We start from the raw sequence: 16,452 nt of genomic DNA on the forward strand, positions 1-16,452 counted from the left end.
AACATTTCAGCAAACAGTCAAAATACACACAACAAAGCTTGCACACACAACATGCCATGATAAGGTCAAAAGGACTGGCAGGTAGTGTAAGCGGAAAAGGTGAGTTTGAATTGGTAGAGTTTTTATATATGTTGAATGCACAGGAAAACGTAGTAATGGAATATACACTATCAAAGGCTTCATCACTGAGAAGACAATTGATTGTTATCTTGATAAATGTAGTTCAAATTCACCTTTCAATCCACAGTGTTATAGCTGTGAATGGTGAAACAATATGCTGTTATTTACTACATACAACAAATGATAAGGAATATCGGCAAAATCTTTCTTGAAAATATATCTCTGCTTTTCAATTTCCTCTTTTTCTTACTATTATACAGGTGAAAAATGTGATGTTTCAGATAAAGAGCTGTACGATCTGCCAGAAACAGAAAAAAGGAAATGAGAAACCTAAAAGGATAAGGAAACAGGGTTTTGTCATAAGACCCGTTAAAGTCAAAGAACCTCTTGAGCTTGTTGTAATGGATCTTATGGGTATGGGCATTCTGGAAATGTAAATAGAGGGTGTAGGTGTAATAATGTATATTTGCTGTAATAGTTCTGTGATAATTTTCTATTGCTTCATAGCAAGGAACCTATCTATTGCCAGTAGACTGCTTGCTGCTTTTTCTTATTTCCACTTCTTATGCCCTAATTTTATGCTAAACATCTGAATCAATCAAATGAGTAAAAGTTCCTTACGTGGATTAAGTTTTTATGTGCTTCTCATCATAGAAGTGTGGAATGCAGGAAGTACAGTCAGAACTCAATAAGTCGACCTTCCCTAAGTCGAAAACCTCCCTATATCGAATTAATTGTTAGTTCCCGGCTAAATACCTGCGCCTATTACGCCATTTTCACTAACTCGAAAACTCTGTAAGTCCAATTTTTTTCAGGTCCCTTTGAGTTTGACTTATCAAGGTCCGACTGTACAATTACCAACATTATGTAATTCACGCATGTGATCAGCATGTAGAATAGCTAAAATCCAACAGAATAATGAGTATGCAACCTGTGAAGAAGTAAATTGCTTCATAGCATAAATTTGTTGTCAGTCAACTATTATGTAACTTGCATTCTTACTTTTCTGACTGTTACTCATGTTTTTGTTTTTTTTTAAACAGGGCCTTTGCAGCAAACAGCTAAAGGCAAGACTCATATATTAACTTTGGTTGACTATTTCACAAAGTTCATAGAGGTATCTGCACTGAAGTCAAACAACCCAGAAGAAGTATGTCGTAAAATTAGATCATTCATCTATAGGTACGTTCAGCAGGTTTGCCACATTTAAGAGATCTATACAAAGAATTTTGATAGAAAACCAGGCTGGCAAAAATTTAATATAAAAACAAGGATAAAAATGAAACTAAAGAGCAATAGTGCATGTGAAGCTTGGCTGGGACTAAACAAAATGATGGGTTGTGTGATAAAAAGACAAGATTTGCTGCTTTGGGCTTTACTATTAAATTTTACTCCAAGTGTAACATCCATGAGTTTTCTTGAGAATGTAAATGGTTTGTTCTTTCCTGTCCTCACGTAGTATTTTAGTGGGTGAGGACACTAACATCTTACCTCTCCAGGATTAATCTCTTCAAAGCTTATAGAAAGACAGTCTGAAAGAATGGGTGCTTAGGTCCTGTGCCCAGCAGCTGAACCTATGGTTCACACATTTGTTTCATCTGTTCCTGAACTGTCAGTTTTTTCCTAAGTTATGGACCACTCCAGACCAGTGGTCTTAACCCCTTATTTCTGCTAATTGCATGAAGAGAATTGGGTGCAGCCAATTAGTCAATGCCATTACTTATCAGATCACTTCCAGTTTGCATACAAAGAGGAGTGGATGATGCCTGCTTGAATCTCCATAATCTGGTTGCAAGTGATGTGAATAGCATTAGAAGATCTATGCACAGGGCTGTGCGGTTAAAAGCTGTCTGGGTGTGTGAGGTATGACTGTATTTTTCTTATTATTGATGGGAGCTCCCAGAAGAACATTTCTGTCACCAGTAGATAATAAAGAAGTATTTATTTGCCCATGTTCTCTGAAGGTTGTTTGGCATTCAGTAAATTCCACAGGGTGGGCCACTTAATTAAAAGTAGCCCGCCTCATCCGAATATATTATAGGAAGCAAGCTTAAGTGACTCAGCGTGTGGGAAGCAATGTAAAAATAAGTTTTACCCTTATAAAGATAATAAATAAAGTCTCTAACACTTACTTCCCAGCTAACAAAGATTACAGGACTAAAGCTGTTATATAAATACTATGCAGTGCTTGATGGTGTCATCTTCAGGAATAGAATGTGAAGTAAGCATACATTGCATTTAATTAAAGATAGCTGAAAACTTGCTATTATTATTTTATTGTGTATTCTATTTTTGCATTATATAACATTCAGGAGACATGCACAGGTAAGTCATTTCTAAAGATGTAATCATCAAATCTAAATGTTTGCTTCCTAAACAGATGCATGTTTCTCCTTTGTTGAAAAAATAATTAGTGTGTATCTGCTTCGATTGTGCAGAATATTCATGATCCTTGAAATAAAGCAGTGCTCTTTGTGAAATATTTATCTTGTATTGTGTCAGCTTTTCTTTCTTTGCTTTTATTTTTTTTTTTTTTACAAAAATTCTCATTTGTAACTTACAGGTATGGAGCACCAAAACAGTTGGTATCTTATACAGGACGAGACTTTGTTAATGAGGTATGAAAATATTTGTTTTCCTTTGCAGTAACCCTTACCTATTTACCAAAAGGTCATTATATGATTTCAAATAGTTAAATATAGGGACTACTTCTTTCCTGCAAACACTGAATCTTTCTCATTTACATTTTCCAACAGGTCAATGATCAGTTGTACAAGATGATGAAAATAAAGTGTGGTGTATCGTATGCATTTCATCCACAATCAAATGGCTTAGTGAAGAGCATGAACAGGACAGTGAAGACAAGACTTTCTAAAGTGACAACACAACACAGATGTGACTGGGATGAAGTCCTGCAAGATGTTGCTTTTTCCATCAGATGTCAGAAGCAAGCATCAACAAAGTACACACCATTCTTTCTCATGTATGGACGCCACCCAAGATATCCATTCCAGGTGAAGTGTAATGCATGACTTTTTTTTTCTTTTGTCTGTAATTATATAACACTTAGATTAAACAAGCATTTAAATTTCTGTGTCACTGACTTGCAGATGGAAGAGGCCGCTGATGTGGTGATTCAACCCAATAGTGACGAAGAGCCTGAAACAGATGAGGAGTCTGAGGTGCCTGCAGTATCTGCTGTAGAAGAATCTGAAATAGACACAGATGAAGAGGCTATTACTAATAGAATGTAGTTTAGCATGAAGATTCATATGCTCACCAACAGCAATCAAGATTATAAAAGTAAAGGTCTTAAAAGGAAAAATTTTACTGAACTATAAAAATAATGTGGGAAGAGAAACGAAAGCACATAAACTGGGCAACTAATAAATGACCAGCAAAGCGATACTCTACTTTTTGACAACTAATCAGTCAAAAGCTAGAATGAGACAAAGAAGCAATACTCTGCTTTTCTACAACTAAGGTCTAAATGAGTTCATTAAAATATAGAATGAGATGTAAAGAAGACTAGCATAATATGTATATTCTTATCTACATCTCTCACTGAATCAATCATCAGTGCCTCTGGGTGTACGGACTGCATATACAAGGGCTTTTGTGAGAGTTGCTGTGAGTGCAGAATCAAAGAGGGTAAGACATCAAGGCCATTTGTTGAAGGAGAATTACCTTCATGCATGACTGTTACCCCTGAGTAGTCACCAGTAAAACATATTGGACACTTGGCACTACCTTGTGCAAGGATTCCATTGCTCCATTTGTAGTAGGTGTCTTCTGGACACCGACACAGGAGAGGGATGATGTCAGCATTGACTGCGAGGACCAGTGGTTCTAGATAGGAGTGATGGAAGCCATTTACATCACAACTGCAAAATCCACCTTCCTTAGAAACTGAGGGCAGCAGCCTAATTCAGCCACATGGCATGTGTTCATCTCACACAGGGGTGTATTTAGTGTACACCAGTCACAGCTTACAGATGCTGGCGAAAGCCTGTGAAAGTATATGAAATGCTTCAAGTGAGTGGCTAAATACTATTTTCTTGAATGGAAAGATTTAGATTTCCTCCTATCATCCTTATACATGCATTTGCAGAGAAAGATTTAGCATCTCACTTGTGCTGTTAGAGTGTAATGAAAGCAGACAAAAAAGAGAAATTCATAAAGTCTTACAGGTACACTGACTTTAAACATAAATATCTCGTCCCACTTAAAGAACTAAGGCATACTGTACTGTCATTTTGTAAGGATGATGACAAGTCATCCCAATTCTAGATTTATATAAAGAGGAAAAGGGAACCACCAAGACAACTGACCTCCCCATCAAAATGACAAAAAATAAAAATCTGAAATAAATATTAATACCTTTAAAATAAAGCTACCATGAAAATAGTTTAACCATTCATTTTAAAAGGATAAAAAGAAATGTGCTTCCCCTAACAATTATACCAAAAGTTATAAATAAGTATAACTTAAAGTAGAGTAAATAAACTACAAAATGACTCTTGCATCCACACTATAAACAATAGCGTATTATAGAACACCTCTCCCCCCCCCCCCCCCAAAAAAAAAAAAAAAGTAAGAACCCAAACCCAATCTAGAGACAGGAACAACACAGTCCTGGGATCTGGCAACCAGTATGGTGACCGTGTACCACCACTCAGAATCTTGTAGGCCTTCTGGACCAAAAATCAAAGAACCTGCATTGTTGCATCATGGAACAGTGACTCACCCTCAAACCATTACCCCTTTCCCTCTTTTCTTCCTTTATCCTTTTTGAAGATTGTTAGCACTATTCCGATCATTCTATTCATTATCTGTTTTCACTCCAATCAGAGGACAATTCGCTGTTTTTCCATTTTGTAGCCGTGGAGCAGTTCAGTATCGAGCAACACAGTCTTGTAGTGAAAACATTACCAAAACGGTGAGGGCTACACAAAGACTGATCTCGCTTCACAGTGGCAACCACCGAGCTCATGTGATCACACACCTTGTGACTTCTTTTTATGGAGCTGTGTGAAGTCGCAAGTTTACACCAACAACTTGTCGAAGAGGGAAATTCAAGAGGTAATTGGCGAAATCGATAGGGGCGTCTGCGCAAGAGTTATCGTTAATTTCAACAATCAAATGACTGCCTGCAGAGAAAGAGGGGGTGAACATATGCTTGATATTATTTTTAATCATTAAATCAGAGCATATGTTGAATAAAATTTACTAAAAATTTTGCTTTGATTTTGACTGATTTATTGCATTTTTAAAATGCATACTTTATGAAACGCCCTATATTTACATTCTCCACACCCCTACTACATAGTTCTCCCTATTATATTTTGTTTGCCATCACCTGATTTCAATGTACTTGAAGTTTATCACTATTTAAACTGTTAACCCCAATATCATGGACCAAAGTTCTGTAGGAGGGTTAAGAAAGGCATTATACTGAATGTTTTTATGTAAAGTATTTATTGTTTGGGACTTCTGGTACATGGATTTTGTTTGCAGATGTTTTTAGTGTGCATGTTTTGGTAGGGGGGTTGCAGTGTGGGCGATGGGTTGGTCTATAGAAACATAGTTTTCATCTCGTTCAGGTGGGTCCTTCATGTGGCATTGCATATATGTTCAGCAATCTCTGTGATGTTATGCATAGTTTCTGGAGCTGATGACATGAAGATCCAGTTAATCAAGCAAGTCAATGGCCAGGGTACTGAACTATGATCTTGTGGATGTCATCAAAACAATATGCAGAACATTGTCCACACTAAATAAGCGACAGCCCACTAACCAAAAAATAGATATCTTTTAGAGCCGACGACATTCCGAAAAAAGTAGAATTTTTACTAAGCAGCACACTTAGAATGTTTTATCAAAAAGTTTAATTTCTGTTTAGACTGATTTCACAAAGGGTATAGCAGGTTCTAAGCTATGTTCTTATTTAAGCTTAATCCTGAAGAAACGGGTTATAACACCAATATTTTATTTGCTTCTTGTACAGGAATTTGGTTTTTTACATCTTTGTTCTTAGAGATTTAAAATGATCTGGTTTGTGTTTGTAAATACTTTAGCTGACGACAGAATCTGTTGGGTCGAAATGAGTTTTGGGTGCACTTAATTGGCATAAAGTAATCAAACCTGCTTTACCTGAAAAAGAATGCTATGCAATTATTTATAGATCCCTCTGTACATTGTAACATTTAGTGTGAATGTGATGATTCAATAAGAGGTCTTGACATTAATAAACTTTGGGCAGTTTAGTTCCTTTTAGGGATGGTGACACAGTAACTAAGTATCCATAAAGGATACCCTTTAATCCATGATGCCCTTCTGATCATAGAATGCTTATTAATAAGCTTTTCTTTTTAACAATTGCAAGTCATTTAAAGTAGCAATAAAATAGATCTTTGCAGCAACACATCTGACAATTCGACTTTATTATCAGTTTCATTTTGAAAAGACAATTGTACATGACCTTGAAACACATCTTGGTGCATGATCTCTTGAATTGAAAGTGGAAGTACAAAGGCAGATTACTGGTGCTCTGGTAATAAAAGTACATGCAAAATCATCTAATAAACACCGTTTAGTTTCCTCCACTGAGAAACTGATTCAGTTAATCGATGACCTACAATTATGAAAAATACATGAGCATACACAAGCTTTTACCTGCATCTATGCAGACATCTGGATACATTTTTCACCATGGTAGTTACAACTCTGTTTTTTATTTATCACATCAAATTAATACATATTGTAACTATTGGCATACATACTGCCAGCATTACCATGAATTCTTTTTCATTTTAAATTCTAATGACAATATCTGCAAACTCTCAGCTACATTTCCACAACAAAATATAAAAACATGTCTTTTATTATTGTACATGCTGCAGAAAAATGTTATAGAATAATGAAGATAACATTTACAGCCTACACACTGCAAACTAACATCACAATACAGTCAATATCCCCTTCTTCCTCGAAATCTTTGTCGCATGTCCAGCTAGTGTATTTGAAAGAAAACAAAATAATAATCTTGATGTAAACAACAGTAAGTGCAAGCTAATTAAAAGCAGCAATCAGATTATTCAGATAAAGTTAGCTTTGAAACTTTTAAACAAGTACATAAACTTTACAAATGAAGATGACCCACGAAGCCTACATTTTTAATTTTAAAGTTTCTCTATTAATTTCAAAATGAAGTATACATTTCTATAGTTAGAGTTACTTTCTTTTACGCATGAAGGTTAAAAAAAAAAACAAGTTACTAAACCTACTGGGCATATTTTATCAATCCAGAATCTGATACGATATTAAGCATAGTTTATCACTCAAAATATTAACTTTAAAGTCCATTGCAAATGCCAGATACCCTACATATGTTTCCAATTCTGAGTGTCCAAGTATTAAACATTTTTATAGACAAAACATTACTTTAAGGATAAAATTATAAATGCTACTTACAAGTGACCTCTTGCATTCAAAGAAAGCTGTCCTTAAGCTCTGGCATTCAGATGGAATACTTGGGTCATTTCCTAGCCGTAAGCATTCTTTCGGTGTTTTTCCATTCTAAAAACCATAAAATTGGAGAATTTCATTTCATGCATATGTGAGTGTGAGAGCTAGAATTTTCGTGCATGCATCTCACTAAATTTTGCTAAAATTAGTCTCATTAAAATCTTAAGATAAATGACAAAACATTCTACGGGAATGTTATGGAATTCTTACTGTATTTTACAGAAACAATATTTTATATCTTCACTTTAAATGAAATAGTATTGGTAAATGACATTTGTATGAACAGCTAGGTCATGCTATAAGCATAAATCTGTCAACATCAGTGATGCAGAACTTAACTATTGCAATTACCATCTCCCATCCCCTTCCTAAGAAATAGATATCAAGAAAGCAATTTATGTATAACATACTTTCCTAACACAGTCACTTTTCAGCAAACACTCCCGAAGATCCTCTCTCAATCCTACACAGGCAGGCTTGGGCTTTCCATCATCTTCCTGTTCATCAGGGCCATACTTTGGCATTGTGTAATTGTAGATCTAATGAAGAGACAACAGATATACATTAGACGAAACTTTGGAAGCGATTTTGATTTAAATTTTTAACATAACTGCAAGTAGTTTGTGTTAATAGTTAAATCTGAATCTTCCATTTTAATGATTTACATTTTGTGCAGCTGACTTTAAAAAAGACCGTCTTACCTTTTTTACATATCTTACCTGAATACATTTTTATTATTATCATTAGTAATAGTAGTTTCTTGTAACTGCATCCATCAGTGTGAAAGAAACCCAAGAATTTTTAGTGGCTAGAACCATGGCAACGAAAGCAACTCTTTTATTCGTTAGACAACAGCCCCAAATGATATCCCATGAGACCCTTTATCAGCCATCTGACCCAGAGACTGTTCCTGCTGGAATCGCCGCTAGTTTTGTGCAAGCAGTGCAGCAACCTGTAAACTTTTGTTATTTTACATCCTTTTCTTAAATGGATTGTAAAGCGCCTCGAGTCTGGCAGATGCTGGAGAAACGCTATACCAATGTACTCAATAGTAGCGTAGTACTTGACAAATTATCTGCAAAACAAAATACTCTTTCACCTAAAATTCTTGAGTTTTCTTTACACAGTCGGATGCAGTTACAAGACAGCTAAGAGTCTAAGATCAAAAATGGCACTGCACTGCATTAAGAACCATGAGAGTATTTACCACAAGTCGGAGCGAACTAGAATGACTTTGCTATGGACGAGGTCTAAGCGTAAGATTTGTCTCCCATGAGAGAACTCTCTAATGATCATGTGGAACGTGTCATTAATGACTTCCGGTTTGTTGGCATCGTTATGCCACAAACTAGACACGCTCGAAAGTTACTGTGCTTAGATTGTATATATGCAATTATTGCAGTGAATGACATTGCTTTGGTCTAGCAAATTCGAAGTGAGTCTATTTCAGTCAGCTTTACTTAGATCACTAACTTGAAAGGACGTTTTTTCTTGTATCGAAATGCTGAAGTGCGGTGGTACCGTTGTTATTGCGATGATCAAAATATTACTTTGTATTTTTCATTTATTATACCGTATTTTTACGTTATATTTGACGAACGAATCATGCCATGATAAATATATGATTAGGACTATTGATTGTGGTTTAGTGAAGACTATCGTTTTTTGTCTTTTACTTTACTACGACTGTAAATTAAACAGTGCAGTCGTCAACAAACTCGAAAGCAAAGGCATAACGTTCTGAAATGAATCCCATGTTGCAGGTGTCAAAGACCGACAGCCATGAACAGCGTTTGCAAAAGTATCACCGCGGTATCGCCTACATATTCAACAACGTATTCTCCCTTGGCTGACAGCAGGGAGAGAAGAAGACAACAAGAAGAATGACAATCGGCTGACAGCAAATGCTAAGCGCCAAAAGTTTTTCAGGCGCCTGCTCAAATTCAGACAGATGGATTTCGAATATGCATTTTGGCAGATGATATACCTGTTTGTCTCACCACAAAAGGTGTAAGTATGACTAGGATTATTTTATAAAATAATTACATACTATTTGTTTACCCATCTTAAGTACACCAAATGTTTGTTGACAATGATAAAATAAACTTTATTTATCCCATTGGGCAATTTGAACATGATAAAGTGCTCAAGTTACAAAATTTAAAGTTAAAAATAAAGTTCATTACAAGATGCAGCATTAAAAGGGATGTAAGCAGGTGATCTTAATGCAGTGTCATATCTTAAGACATCATCTCATATTATGAGTCATAAGTTTAACCATGATATATTTCTATTATTTGTCAAAAGTCTATGTTAACATTAACTTCAGGCCTATTTAAATTTGTTTTCATTCTTTATATATATTTATGGATTATTTTTTACACTTGTCTAAACTTATCTATTATCTTTTATGTTCAGACTCTACACTTGCATAAGGTGTGTCTGTTATATAAGTGCATGTTAGAACATAGTTTTATTTAGAATTGATCTGTTTGTAGTTTCTCTTATTTGGGACATGCTGTGAGCAAACCATTTTGGAAAAGCACTATATAAATGCTCATTATTATTTATTAGTATCATTATTATAGCCTGCATTTCTTTGACAGTGCTTGTTAGTGTTTGCAACTTTTTGAAAAGGTTAAACTAAACTTTTTCTAAACTGCTTTTGTTCTTTTTGCAGATACAGAAACTTCCAGTATAGAAAACGTAAGTACATTTAGATCTAATGCAGTTATTACCTCTGTCAGGAAGTGTTCATATGTGTTTGGATATATTTTGCATTGAAAAAGGGGGTTTACTTTTTATTTTTGTTTTCAAAGATGAGAGAGAAGAGTGTGTGTATGTGAGAGATTGTAACTTTTCACAGTAGATCAGTGGAATGTAAATGTCAAGAACTTAACTAAAATTATGCAACAGTGATTGATCTTGGTATCTTTGTTGGCTTTATTGCTATTTTCTTATTTTTCTTTTCAGAAACTAAAGACCAGTGGGCTAGAGATGACCAGCATTTCTGGTGTTGTTGTCATTTTGGCTTTGTGGTAAGTTTTTGATGAAACTAAAATAAATGAAAATAAACATAAAATATTAGCAGTAGTTTTAATATCACAATAATGGAACTGAAAGTCAATGCTTATTTTAGTTAGTATAATTATGAATGGAGAAGACAGCAAGATGTAGGTCTCGTGAGAGAAAACTTGATAGGACATGCCTTCTTCTTCTTTGTCTATGCCTGAATATAATGCATTAGGAAATGACCATGTGGGCATGTACATTCAACATCTTCGACTTTCTTGCTGTGGTTTCCTGTGGTTTTTTCCCAATTTCAGGGGAGATAATCTGCATGCCTTTAAATCTATTCTGGCCTGATTATTCCTAAACCAAGATTTGTAGATTCCTGTAGAATGTATGCTACTCTGTTAACGCAGTTAAAACCTTGAAGACCAATAACTATGACCAAGACCAAAAACATAAACCAACTTAAAGAGATCCTAAGAAATACAGGAAATTTCTTCCAGGGATGAGAAGTTAACTTCATAAATTTGGAGGTGTATTAAATAGATTCAAAAAGTATATTACCTCATTTAAGAATATTGAACTAGTTATCATTGAATGCACATTATAATTTTTTTCAAAAAGTATGAAAAAAATAACTCTTGAGAGATTGCATGACAAAACAGATTTGCCATATATAGATGCTATATGTCACAGAATACAGTGGCATTGCAGTAAGCAGAAGACATTAAAAAAAAGTTTGGAAACTTCTACCCTGTTAAACTGTTGTAAAAACTTAGAAACCAGATCTTTCATCCCTACCTCAGGTGTACAAGACCCATAGAATCTGAGAAAAGTGTGCACCTCTTGATTTTCACTAGCGGTTTAATTTATAGGCAGATTAAAACAAAATATGTGTTAAGGTAGAACAGTTTCCTTTATCTGAAATGCAGGTTCATAATCTATTTAAATTTGTTTTTCAAGATGTTTAATGTATTTTTGCCTAAAACCCCACATCACCAAGGAGTTGGCATGGTGATTGTATTAAAGCTTTTCTTTTTTGATATCTTTAAAGGGCATTGGCTCTAAGCTGCTTGAGTGAAATCAACTAAATTTGCAGGCATGCTGTATAAAAAATGTATAAAGCAAGAAATAATCTGTTCTTACTTCAGTCCATCATGAAAGTACACTTGTTTGTAAATCCAAAAGGAATGAGCTACGCCCAATGATTTTTTTAAAGTTTACAACCCACAGTGTCACTCAGACTATTCTTGCATGCAGTAGAACTTTAAGAATCAGACATGAATACTAGAATATGGCATTTGTAGTTTGGCATTTCATAACTGAACTGTTGATTGGAGGGTTGTTTCCTTTATGGTCTAATGGTAATAGCTGTGTTTTGAAATACATTTCACGTGATTAATATTTGTATTAAAAAATACACACATTTGTACTATGACTATACAGCCACAGAGTTTATGCCATATAAACGTAAAAGAGTCAGAATTAGTTAAACATCTAGATAAAAATTAGTCTTAAAGCACACATTACAACAATTCTCATACTTTCAAAAATTCATAAAGAATAAATATTGTCTAAATGTTGAAAATATGAAAATACTTCGCTGTAATTTTCTACTTTATGAATGGATTCTCTGTTCTCTGGTATAACACTGCAAGAAAATCCTGAACCCAAAAAAAAATCTCCATCAATCCCTGCAACAGAGAGCAGTTTTTCTACTTTCATTGGAAAAAGAAAAGTTTATCCATGCCTTACAGTTGTATAGTTGTTGAATCTTTAAAGAGAGAGAATTATGTGAAAGACATACCTCCAATGGTTTTAATGTTTATTTATTCCTTTGGAAGCATGAAGTGGTGGTCTAGTTCTGTAGTATTTATTACTGTTATTTTTGTTTTTCTCCTTTAGAAAGCATCTAATGGTGGCATTGTTTACTATTTTATTTTTTCAGCATCATCAGTGGGATTCTCTCTGACTCTGGTCTGGGTTTATTGGCTTCATTAAATTTCTTCTGTGGGTAATCTTCGTTGACTGCATAGGTGTCGGACTATTAATTGCAACTTTGTCATGGTAAGTCTCCTATGGTTTATTTTACTTCTGCTTAACATTTTACAGTTATGAGTACAATATGGATCAATGTCAGTTTTTAAAAGTTATCAGACATGTTATAAATTTAATTATGCTTTTGTACCTTTTAATATTTAAATATTTTTATGAGGTTGTTTGCAATAATATATTTAAACAGATTTTGGATTATTTAGCTTTATGGGAACAAAAGATAATTTATTAATATTTGTTTTGACTCAGGAAATGTTTTTAACTGCTGATACTTTGTCATTTAAAACAGTGACCCATAGTATTATATAAGGGAATAAAGCAGTTATGTGAATGTAATAAGATTGTTTGCATGTGTGATATCTGTTCAGGATTGTGACAAATAAATACATGGTAGTAAACCCACCAAGAGGACAGGATGTTGAGTGGGCCTATGCTTTTGATGTTCATCTCAATGCATTCTTCCACTCTTGATGATACTCCACTTTTCCAGCTGCCACTGCTGAATCGTATGTTTTTTGTTATTTTTTTTAACATATGAGCAAGGTGATTTATGTTGACCTTAATGATATCTGCGAATTGTTTGTTTATCTGCTTATCTCTTGCACACTAGTAGTAAAATGTACAGAAAACGTTACAGTAATTTTTTAGATTTTTCTGCAGTAATGTACAACAAATATTCTTTATCCTTTGTTTCAGATTTTATCAATGCTGACCTTATTATTTCCTGTCTGTTTGGAAACACATTTTGGTTGGTAGCTATAGGCTACTACATCTACATTACATTTCTGGGCTACAGTGGTGAGTAATAATTTTCATTTTGTTTACTCCTGTACACAGCTTATCCAGTGTCACAATAAAATGTCTAGAATAAATGAAACAGGACAAGCATATTGTCAAAGGAAGAAAATAATGAAGATCATCAGTTTAGGTTGTACTTGAACTGGTCTGCTAGATCCTCTAGAACAAAAGACTTGCTAATAGGTTTTCTTATTTGTATTCATGGTGCAAGTGGAAGCTGGAAAAATATGTAGATTAATGAAAGGCTGATCTTCTTCTACTTCATCCCATTGACTGTTGCAGCTTTGCCTTTCCTGAAGAACACACGAGCCTTTCTGTTTCCTATGATGGGGATTTTACTTGTATACATACTATCCCTCATATTTGGCATCAACTTCACAAAACACTTATGCACCTTTTACAAATTTCGTGTCAACTGATCCATCTACTGGAGGTACTCAAGGAATTGCGATGAAAGGCCCACAGGAAACATAAGGGCCTGCATGCACTTCGTTTGTGAGAAAATTCCTTTCACAAGATTTTACTAATATGGATATATACATATGGAAAAATTCATTCTGGGTTCTTTTTTCCATCCTGACATTACTGTTGGACAGCTTTTATGGCACAAGATGCAGAAACAGTCTGTCAGCTGTTTTGTTGTTCAACTGACTGTGATTTCTGTTTTCTGTGTAGTTGACAGAATTTGTGTTACGTGCTACATTCTCCTCTGGACTGCAAAAACAGAGGTCTCTGAAAGATAAATGTGTATTTGAAAGAACTGTGTGGGTCTTTAACTTTACTGTGTATTAACATAGTATTATTTGCACAGTGCAGAGAAAATAGCTAGTACAGCTGCAGTGCAAGTAGGTGAGAATGTTTCTTTTACAGACTTTTTGTTCGACAGTATACATTGCCTGGAGGTTACATGTATGGTGTGTAAATGTGTGTATATGTATATCTGTGTGGTGTGTTTGTGTGTGAGAGAGAGAGATTGGCATTTATATTTTTGTGCACATGTAAATAAGAATAAAAGAAAAAATCTTGAAAAATACATTTTTGCATAACTCAGATGAAAGAAGGTCTTCCAGTCTGAGCTCATTCACACTTATTTAATCTTCATTTTTGATATAGGGACAAAAACATCATACTTGCTATGGATAACATTGAAGTAGTGTAAGTAAGAAGTATCATATGACGGCTATCATTTTCAGTTTGTGGTTCTACTGAAACTAGCTTAAAAGTATTGCAAGACTGACCCTAAATAAATGGTCTGATGCCATATTTTGACATTTCATTTTGATGTAGCTGTCAGTGTTGTTTATATTAAGGCTTTTCATTAACTTGGGGGATTTAATAGCCTTCACCTCTGATCTGCTGGAGGATGTCACTGACTGCTTGCTTCCCATCATCTACAGCAGTGGTTCTCAAAGTGTGGTCCGCGGACCACTAGTGGTCCGCGAGCATAAGTCAGGTGGTCCGCGGCTGACTGTCGTCATTTGTCAGCAAAGTGATGTTTAAAGTGATGCATTCCTCGCTTTAACATTTTAATTACAAAGAACGAGGTACTTAGTTTTATGTCAATTTATTACTACACTACTTTTACAAAAGGACATTTAGTTTTGAATCAAAATGAAAAAATGCGGCAATTTAAATTTGAAATTCATAGTACAGACTGATTTTTAGGCCTTGGTGGTCCGCCATACTTTTTACTTAGGCCTTGGTGGTCCGCCATAGCTTTTACTTAAGTAAAGTGGTCCGCGGTTCGAAAAACTTTGAGAACCACTGATCTACAGATGTATCACTTATATTTTACTCACACCATTTCTGCATGTAGTCTTGCTTGCATTCAGACATCTTTGTAATTAACATGGAAGTTTTATGTGACTGACCTGTTGTAGTCTTCCTCAGAACTGGGCAGGCAGATGCAAACAGACCCTCTAAGGTTTTGATGCTATAAATAGATCACAGTCTCTTACTTGCCAACCACAATTTGTAGCCTCAGCCTGAGTCCATCTGATGCAAACAGCGCCCATAAAATGTTTACAGTTCATGCTGATCACACTTTCTCCCTGAATGACCAGATAATAGCTTTTATCTTAATTAAATTGGCTTTTTTTGCTTCTAGAGGCGTTTATACTTTGCAGTTATTAAAAAAAAGCAGTATTCAGATTTCATAGTGTTTGGTTTTCAGACAAAAGTTATGCAGCATAATGTATTTTGTCCCCAGGATAAAACTGAGGGTATCTTTAAATTGCGTGCTATTTAAAGCCACTAGCTGTTGTCATATTCTGCTTTAAGGACTGTTGCTTCATTAGAATCTTAGCTTCTTTAGAGCAATATATTTGATTATGATTTTCTTCCCCAAAAAGTTAAATTGGCTTCTTTTCATTTGTATACATGGCAAATTTGAAGTTGGATAAAATTTTATTGGCATCAGTTAATCGATTCGCACATAAATGGTCAGAAATACACTAACTCTTGGGGAAGAGCAGTAAAGAATGAAGCCCTGATCATAGCATCAGAAAATTGTAATGTCTTATACCTGTATTAGTGTTAGTCAAGTCTGTGGGTTTTATTAAACCATTGAGCAGTGTGTACACAGTTATGTATTATATTGGGATTGAGAATTATTGAGGGCAATGATCTTAAGTTGTTTTTGCAAAAAAAAAAAAATGGAAAATAAAAACAAACATGGAAAAGAATGCCTGAAATATTTCTTTTGTTCCTTACACCATGTGATGTATGTTTTTACTTTCATCCTCCTTCCCCGGACTTACAGGTTATATCTGCAGGCATCTAGGTAAGGGAAATACAGGAAACAGAAATATATTTTCTTCGCCATTGCTAGTTTCACCTCTTTCATGTGTTAATTTTTAGGAATTCTTTGGTATTTTGTAAAGCGTGTCTTGATGTTCCGCTCCCTGTTATCGGGCTGTAAGTGTCAGCGCCCTTTGTACC

At 34.9% G+C, this 16,452-nt stretch overlaps 2 protein-coding genes across 2 annotated transcripts; one reads left to right on the top strand and one right to left on the bottom strand.

Annotated features, from left to right (window-relative positions):
- Nucleotides 1-6,488: 6,488 nt before the first annotated feature.
- LOC112559744 (cytochrome c oxidase assembly factor 5-like) lies at nt 6,489-8,938 on the bottom strand. The gene is made up of 4 exons (XM_025231126.1): nt 8,855-8,938; nt 8,058-8,186; nt 7,594-7,698; nt 6,489-7,132 (listed from the first exon to the last, which is right to left on the bottom strand). The coding sequence occupies exons 2-4, from the start codon at nt 8,169-8,171 to the stop codon at nt 7,091-7,093; spliced, it is 261 nt and encodes an 86-aa protein (XP_025086911.1). The 5' UTR covers nt 8,172-8,186; nt 8,855-8,938; the 3' UTR covers nt 6,489-7,090.
- A 498-nt stretch (nt 8,939-9,436) lies between these two features.
- LOC112559746 (protein unc-50 homolog) lies at nt 9,437-14,901 on the top strand (the record flags this gene model as incomplete). The annotated part of the gene is given in 11 exon segments (XM_025231129.1): nt 9,437-9,657; nt 10,328-10,353; nt 10,621-10,644; nt 10,647-10,685; nt 12,608-12,635; nt 12,637-12,726; nt 13,083-13,171; nt 13,174-13,194; nt 13,197-13,220; nt 13,411-13,512; nt 13,795-14,901. Coding segments are annotated over 11 exon segments (801 nt in total), but the record flags the coding sequence as incomplete, so codon positions are not given.
- Nucleotides 14,902-16,452: the final 1,551 nt, after the last annotated feature.

The sequence above is a fragment of the Pomacea canaliculata genome, linkage group LG3, assembly GCF_003073045.1.
Source record: "Pomacea canaliculata isolate SZHN2017 linkage group LG3, ASM307304v1, whole genome shotgun sequence".
In the NCBI taxonomy this organism is placed as follows: Eukaryota; Metazoa; Mollusca; class Gastropoda; order Architaenioglossa; family Ampullariidae; genus Pomacea; species Pomacea canaliculata.